Here is an 8462-nt window from a genome sequence, read left to right on the forward strand (position 1 = left end):
AGGGAGAAGGGAAAGTGTAGCTGAAGGTTTTCCTGGGTCCCAGTCTCTCCCACTCATGTCTGTCCCTCAAGTAAACACGCAGAGGCTTATATTAATTATAAACTGTATGGTCTATGGCAAGCCTCTTGCTAGCTAGCTCTTATATCTTAAAATAACTCATTTCCATTAATCTATGTTTTGCCATGTGTTCCGTGGCTTTATCAGTCTGTTGGCATGTTGCTTCTCCTTTGGTGGCAGCAGGCACCTCTCTCTGCCTTCTTTCTGTCTCTCTTTGGATTTTCCGCCTGCCTCTAAGCTGCCTTGCCATAGGCCAAATGGCTTTATTTATCAACCAATCAGAGCAACACATATTCACAGCCTACAGAAAGACATCACCCATCAGGAAAGGAACAAGGGAAAGGGGGCAGGGGTATTTGTCCTGGAGGGAGGCGCAAGGGACTGCCTCTGGATAGAGAGGCAGCAGACATGGCACATGGGAAAACGGCAGTTTATAAAGGTAAAAGGGAAACTTCCTGCTAGGATGAGGTGCTTAATTTTAATTGAACATGTTAATTTGGTGAGCCAAAGGGGGTTTTTGAAGCTGACTTTAATCCATTGATAGCTGGATCTTGTTAGTCAGCCTCAGGAGGAGGAAGTGGTCAAAACAGGGAAGAGACGTTGGTGGCTAGCTTTAGGAATGTAATCTGATGGATTTTAGCCAGTCAGAGAGGATGGAGGAGAAGGGCAAGGCCTGCCATGCTCAGGCTGGCTAGAGTCCCTTTACTCTCTTTCTTGAGACAGGGCCTCCCTACACAGTCCTGGGTGTACCGGAACTGTGTATCCCAGGCTGGCCGTGACCTCACAGATAGCTGTCTGCCTCAGCCTTTTGAGTACTAGGATCAAAGGTGTGCTCTGCGACACCCAACCTCAGGCTCTCTTCTTTTTTGTTCTTTCTCTTTCCCTGCTTTACTTGTAACCATACTGAATTATGTTTTATTTCTGGATAAACTCTTTTTCTCCTCAGTTCTCCGCTGGTGCAGCACTTCTGCCTAAAAGATGAACCTGATCCCCCCCCCCACAAAGTGCCATCCATTAACAGACTGGAGTACGCTCCCCGACAATGCCACAACAGTTGTGTCAGAATTTTTGTCTTTACATATTTTAATTGCCTATTTGGATGCCTCATTCATTAGACTATAGCTGTTTGGAATTATAATGATACATTTTCTAGAGCCTAATTGAAAAAAATGTAGTAGTAGGTCCTCAACATTTGCTGGGTAATAAAAGCCATTTATTCTCTGTATCCATTGCCTCAGCATTCCTTGCAGGATTCCTGTATGTAATTCTGTCGAGGCCTAATTTGTTCCTCACTCTGTCAAGGCCTTTCTAATACCCCTATGCAGCAACAACACTGTGTTGGAAATATTTTGTTAGATGTGGGAAAAATACATGTACATTTATTATATATAAAACACTCCCTGTTAGGAGTCCCACAAAACAGCACGCTAACAGCCCTAACATATGCAGAGGACCTGGTGCAGACCCCTGCAGGCGGTGCTTGCTGCTCCAGTCTCCGTGAGCCCATATGTGCCCGGCTTAGTTGATTCAGTGTGGGTCATGTTTTCTTGCTGTCCTCCATCCCCTTTGACTCCTACAATCTTTCCTCTTCTTGTTCCTGGGATTCCCTGAGCTCCCAGGAGAGGGACTTGCAGAAGACCTCCAAGTTAGACTTTCTCTCACCATAACAAACAAGGTCTTTTACTGAACCTGGACTTGAATGGCCAGTGAGCTCCAGGGATCCACATCCAACCCCTCATCACTAGTGTAATAGATGTGTTCTGCTCCAGCTTTTATGTGAATGCTGGGGATCTGAACTCAGGTTAAGGCTTGTGCAACTACATTTTACCCACTGAGCCATCTTCCAGGTCCAGGATGAATGAGTTTTAATGAGATAAGTTATTAATAGTACTTTATTTAATTTAATTAAATTTTTAAAATTCATTTTATATACCAACCACAGATCCCTCTCTCATCCCTCCTCCTGCCCTCTCTACCCCTGCCTTCCTTCCCCTCCTCCAACAGGGTAAGTTCTCCCACGGGGTGGGGGGGACAGCTAAGCCTGGTACATTCAGTTGAGGCAGGACCAAGCCCCTCCCCACTTTATCAGGGGTGAGCTAGGTGTCCAACCATAGGTAATGGGATCCAGAAAGCCTGCTCATGTACCAGGGATAGATCATGATCACACTAGCCCCTCAAACAGACCCAGGTACACAACTGTCTCCTGTATGCAGAGGGCCTAGTCTGGTTCCATGCAGGTTCCTCAGCTGTCACTCTAAGGTTCGTGAGTTCTTTTGAACTTGGTTCAGTTGTCTCTGTCGATTTCCCCATCATGATCTTGACCACCACCCCACCTTGCTCATATAATTCCTTCTTCCCTCTCTTTGACTGGACTTTCAGTGTTCAGCCTAGTGCATGGTTGTGGATCTCTGCATCTGTCCCATCAGCTACTGGGTGAAGGCTCTATGATGACAGTTAGGGTACTCACCAGTCTGATTACCAGGGTACCGTTCAGGCACCCTCAGCACTGTTGGTAGTAGTCTAATCTATTAACAGTATTTTAATAGGAACACAAATTTGATATGAAAACTTCCCATTACCCACAATTTTACCATTGTGAAAATCCATGTAGTCTCACACTAAGATAACATTCATTTTCCTATCTTATCATCACCTTTACTTTTTTTAACTTGTGAAATATTTAGTTTAAAATGTATCACATTAATTTATGCTGTGAAATATTTGTTTAATGATGTAAAGATGTGTTGCATTCTTTTATGTTATATTTGTTTAACTCTGTAAAGTTGTATTACTTTGCCTGCCTAAAGCACCTGATTGGTCTAATAAAGAGCTGAATGGCCAACAGCTAGGTAGGAGAGAGAAATAGGCGAGTCTGGCAGGCAGAATAGAGAGAGAGAAAAGAACGAGGAGTGAGAAAGGAGAAGGAGAGAGGATGCCGGGGACCAGCCACACAGCCACACAACCAGCCACAGAGTAAGAAGGAAAGAAAGGAATAGAGAATAGAGAGCGATAAAAGCCCACAGGCAAAAGGTAGATGGGATAATTTAAGTTAGTAAAAGCTGGATAGAAATAAGCTAAGCTAAGGCCAGGCATTCAAAGTAGAAATAAGTCTCCCTGTATTTATTTGGGAGCTGGGTGGCAGGCCCACAAAGAGTAAAAAACAAAACAAAAGTATGTTTACTAACATTTCTAGTTAGCTCTTAAGTCCAATGATGTTAAATTAACATCCAACAAATTTAACAGTTAGTTAGTTCCTATAAAATAACTAGTCTTTAATTTTCTGACTATTGTTTTTTGGAAACTTTAAATACTACAGTTTACACTTCATCATATATAAGCTAGCATAAGGTCATGGCTTAAAGAGTATATTCACTACACTTTTTATATTCCTCTAAGTTCTGACTAAACTTTTTACTTGTTATACTGTTCAAAGATCACAAAACCCAGAGTTCACAGGTACAAATAAGCTTATCTTATTGTATAATATGAGGCAGGATAATGTTGAGCACATGGGTACTGGTACTCTGAGGTAGAACAATGTTGAGCACATGGGTACTGATACATTTGCAGTTTGATATGGACACAGAGAATGATTTCTTGGAGTTCCTAACTTGCAGAGAAGTCTAGGTACATGCAGATGGGTTTAATAATGCCTTTCATCAACTCTTCTGTTTACCAGTCTGCTGTGGGATGTTCTGTATGTCCTGTGGGAGCCCTTCTTGGGTTCTTTGTGGCGTTACCCAGCAGGTCCGCATAGAGGATGTTTAGGACCATGGGCCTGAGTGCAGGTGTCTGAGATGGTCTGCACTTGGCTGTGCTGGGGGATGGTCTGTATGTCAAGTTGTTCTGATTGATCAATAAATAAAACCTGATCGGCTGTGGCTAGGCAGGAAGGATAGGCGGGACTAACAGAGAGGAGAAATAAAAGGACAGGAAGGCAGAAGGACTGACTGCAGCCGCCGCCATGACCAGCAGCATGTGAAGATGCCGGTGGGCCACCAGCCACGTGGCAAGGTATAGATTTATGGAAATGGACTAATTTAAGCTATAAGCACAGTTGGCAAGAAGCCTGCCACGGCCATACAGTTTATAAGTGATATAAGCGTCTGAGTGATTATTTTATAAGTGGATTGTGGGACTGCGGGTGACAAAGATTTGTCCTGACTGTGGGCAAGGCAGGAAAACTCTAGCTACACCAGTCCAGAACCTACAGACACCTTCCTTTCCTGCAGCTGAACCCTACAGTGTCAGAGATAGAGACTGTTGGAGACAGGCCTTCTGTTTCTCTTTGCATCAGACACATCTTACCTCATTTGATCATGCAGTCCAGTCATACCAAGTATGTTTGAGATCATGAAAATCTCATAATTGACAATGACCTCTTAGTCATCAATATTTCATTGATGCCACAAGAACATCCAAATTTACCCAATTATCTTCTATTATGCAAGTATTCAAATGATCTCATTTGAATTTTATGGAGGACATGCTTTTAGTATTATAAAAAAATCTACAATCATATTTTTCTTTTATTTCATTTTCTTTCAAATCCCCAAAACCAACTAATTCATTGCACCCAACTTAACAAGCACAAAGAAGACAGTTGAACTTGTGCTGTGTTGCTAGAGGATGCTTGTTTTCAAATTCCTTTATAAACTCACAAAAACAAAAACCAGAAACAGAGCTGGGAATGTTTTTCTTTTTAAAAATTTTATTTTATTTTATTTTATTTGTATATTATACAAATGTTATATAATATAAAGTACCTTCCCCCAGATCAGCTTCTCCTCTGTTTCCCCTCCCCTCCCCCCAAAAAAACAGGCCTCCCAGGGACATCCATTGAGCATGGCCTAATAAGATATAATAAGAATGAACACAAACCCTAATATCAAGGCTGGACATGGTAACCTAGTAGGAGGAAAAGAGTCCCAAGCTCAGGCAAAAGAGTCAGAGACACCCTGACTCCCATTATTGGGAGCCCCACAAGAACACCAGGCTACACAACCATTAAGACTAGTTCTTAAAACTAGTTAAGTTTTAAGACTTTAAAAAAAGAGTGAGAGAAAGAAAGAAAGAGCTGTATATCATGTAATTTAAAATTTGGGTAGTTGATAGTTTTAATTTGTACTTTTCAAGTTGTATATTCCTCAAAATTTTGAAAACAAACAAGCAAATATTATCTGGTTAGTTTAAAGAAAACATAGAGCACAATGTTATTGTTTGCTATGAATGAGAGTCACTTTTATGCAATAAAACCAGAATATTCTGGGGAAAATTCATTTCCTGTGCCCTATAAACTAATCTAAAAAGGGAAATAGTATCTGGTATGCAGCCATTTGCTAATGATATTCATGCAAATATCTCAAGACTTATTCATGACATGGACTTGGTTTCCCCATAAATATCCTACAGGATCTCAGGAAAGCTGTGGGAATTTTCACCGGATATTAAGACAGGGACATTTGGTGGCTGCATAGACCATGCACCTGGAGATGAAATACTTGTTATTAAGGGCCAGGAACTGAATAGAAATCACGGAGCTCACATTCTTCCCTATAACAACAATCTCAGTTTTAAACATTGATTGCTTTAACCTCTCATGCAAGATGTCTAAAATTACTTCCTTTTTTTTTTTTTTTTTTTTTCCTTTCAAGCTAATTCCCACTCTTGGACTTCTTTCCTTTATGCAAGCTCTAGGATCCATTTTGTTGCATCCTGTTAATCAATTTCCACTTTAGATTTTGAATTTCAAAATTTTATTGTGCAAAATTGTCTTCTCTCTGATGAAGAAGTCTGGTTGTCTAACGAAGCATAAGAATGATAAGGGCTTAGGTATCCAAGCATCAGCTGTACACCTCATTAGCTTTTGATTGTGCCTTAGGAAGTTACTCACCTTTTACCAAAAACTCCCAGTACTTCTTTTATGTAATCAATATCCCCGCCTTCTGGTCCTACCCAGATGATACTTTCCCTCTTCTCAATGATTATTCATGGGAATCTCTCTCACCTCCCAGGAAGTCTTTTTCACTGCACCACGTGGAATTCCTTGAACTTTTCAAGGCCTGCTTTAAGAATCTGTTTTTCCTTACTTTAAAAAATTATTAAATTTGCTCTTAGACAATTTTGAACATTTATGCCATGCATGCTGACTGCTTTCACCCCCCCCAATCCTTGTTCATTGTCTCTTCTCTGCTTAAATCGTTCTCACATTTAGATATATTTGTTTTGTTTTGCTTTGTTTTGTTTTGTTTTGTTTTGTGACCCACTGAGATAAACCAGGACTGTATGTATGAACTTGCTTATGGAGCTATTCGTTGGAGCCTGGTGGACTCAGCAGTGGGTACACAACTAAAGACATCCATTCCTCCTCTCCCAGAATCTATTAAGGGCCATGAGTTCAGCAACAAAGAGTAGGGGCCTACTGAGCTGCCCTACCCCTCCCTTGTTTCCTTGATTGATGGCAGTGTTGTTCAGTATGGGCCCAGTGCAGATAACTACAGCTGTTGTGAATTAATGGTTGAAATGGATACATTGAGTCCAGAGAATGGTGTTTTGCAGACCTTCACTCTATTTTTCCATCTTTCATATTTTCTGCCCTCCGTTCCACAATATAATAAGGTTTAAGTCTTAGAGGAGGTGAAAGTCTAGTTATAATGCCATTATGACTACTTGAAATCATTTAAAAAGTAACCAGATAGAATATACTTCATTTAAAAAGTCCTTAGAAAAAATATTTCTTTTAAAATATGATTTTATGAATGCTCCCCCTTTTCACCTAAAAGCTTTTCTGGAGTAGTATGTATAACTCTTGTATCTCTAGCATGGATGTAATCAAGCATACAGTAAATAGACACAAATAATCTATAAAAATGGCTGTAAGTAGATTTTCTGAGTATAAACTAAAAGTGAAATCCTAGTATGAGTTTTTGGTAACTATCTTAATGCTCAGTGTTTACTAAATTCTAAATTAGCACCTGTGAGGGAAAATTTTTGAAACTAGCCATCGCATAACACACCTTTTTATTTTTTGAAATTGAAAATGTCATGAGGATATAATCCAGAATTCTGAATCTAAATTTGAAAAATGGCTATGGAATTGGACTTGGAAAAATACATTTGTAGCATATCCCAGTGTTGCCAGAGTTAGTCATTGGCAACAAATATCCCCTCCCTGTTTTACTGTGCACCTATGTCCCGGCTTCTGGGGCATAACTCAGGCTCCTGAGCCACAGCCTTCTCCCAAGGCTCCTACTGTGGACTTACCAACAGATTTAGAAACAAGAGTGCCATTGTTTCCCCCTTAGGCAAGGGAAAAGGGGAAAGATGGTAAAGGAATCAAAGTAGGAGCAGTGGGTTTGAGGAAGTACTATGTTTCTTCAGATGTATGCTGGACAGCTGGCAGGCAAAATGAATCTGTTGCCAATTGCCAGCATGAGCCAGGAGTAACACTATTATACATCTTAGAAAAGGGTTTTTGGAAGGAACCACTTTGGATTTTGGTTTTCTTCCTTAAAAAAGAATGACCTTCAGCACAGTAAAGAAAGGAAATAAAGCATTACAGAATTAGAATCATTGAAGTTTTTGATGTCTCTGCCCTCCAGCCTAGGTGAGCAGTACTTACTGAGTGTTCCAACATCCAGCTTTGCCCAAGTTCTATGTTTAAAGAATGAGGTCCTATTGCCACATTGGCTCCTTCTTCAGTCTATAAAGGCAGGAAAGAATACATTCACTACCTTAGCTTTTATTTCTAGTGCTTGGCATAATAATATAGATTATCAACAATGATAGATTTTTGTTGAACAAATAGCATTATCAACAGGCATGCATTATACTGTTAGGTTGTCTCTTTCATGGGTAAATTGTCTATTTCATAATTTGAAAACATTTTTATTATAAACAGTAATGAACAACTAAAACATTTAAGAAAGACTGAAGCCACACAGGGAACCCTGACCTACTCATTCTACCTGCTGCACCCAAAGGCTCCATGTTCGATGTACAGTATTAGATTTCCACTTGCTTCCTGCCATAAACCCCATTTCTTAAGGCTCGAACTCTGTTCCATTACCAAGTAAGATGGCTGAATATGGCATTTCCTTTAAGAGAACTTAATGCCAAGTGAAACTCCATATTCCTTTCACTCCTAGCTTATTTGATGTCTGTTCTTATAAAGGTATCCTCAACTCATTTCAAAATGATTGACGATTGCTGTTGTTATACATTCTAGGAAAGTCTCAGATTTCATTGTGATTAAGTAAAATAAACAGAACTAATCAAACTCAGAGGACGGTTCTGAGATACTATTTAAAAAGTTCTGAAGAGCACATAGAATGGGAAATAGAATTGCGTTTATGACTTCTGTGTGGTGCTCTGAAGAGAAGAGCCCCCCGAAGCTCTTATCTTGG

At 40.1% G+C, this 8462-nt stretch overlaps 1 protein-coding gene across 2 annotated transcripts in view; it reads left to right on the forward strand.

Moving 5' to 3' along the window:
* Col5a2 (collagen type V alpha 2 chain) overlaps nucleotides 1-8462 on the forward strand; it is a 130264-nt gene that overhangs the window by 46231 nt on the left and 75571 nt on the right. Inside the window, exon 1 of one of the 2 annotated variants that reach the window (XM_076550449.1) lies at nucleotides 362-496. The exons of the other annotated variant lie outside the window; for it this stretch is intronic. Coding sequence (XP_076406564.1) covers nucleotides 466-496 — 31 coding nt within the window. The 5' untranslated portion in view covers nucleotides 362-465. Of the gene's footprint in view, nucleotides 1-361; nucleotides 497-8462 lie in introns of those variants that run through there. 2 annotated transcript variants of the gene reach the window in all.

This window comes from Peromyscus maniculatus, chromosome 13, assembly GCF_049852395.1.
Source record: "Peromyscus maniculatus bairdii isolate BWxNUB_F1_BW_parent chromosome 13, HU_Pman_BW_mat_3.1, whole genome shotgun sequence".
NCBI lineage: Eukaryota > Metazoa > Chordata > Mammalia > Rodentia > Cricetidae > Peromyscus > Peromyscus maniculatus.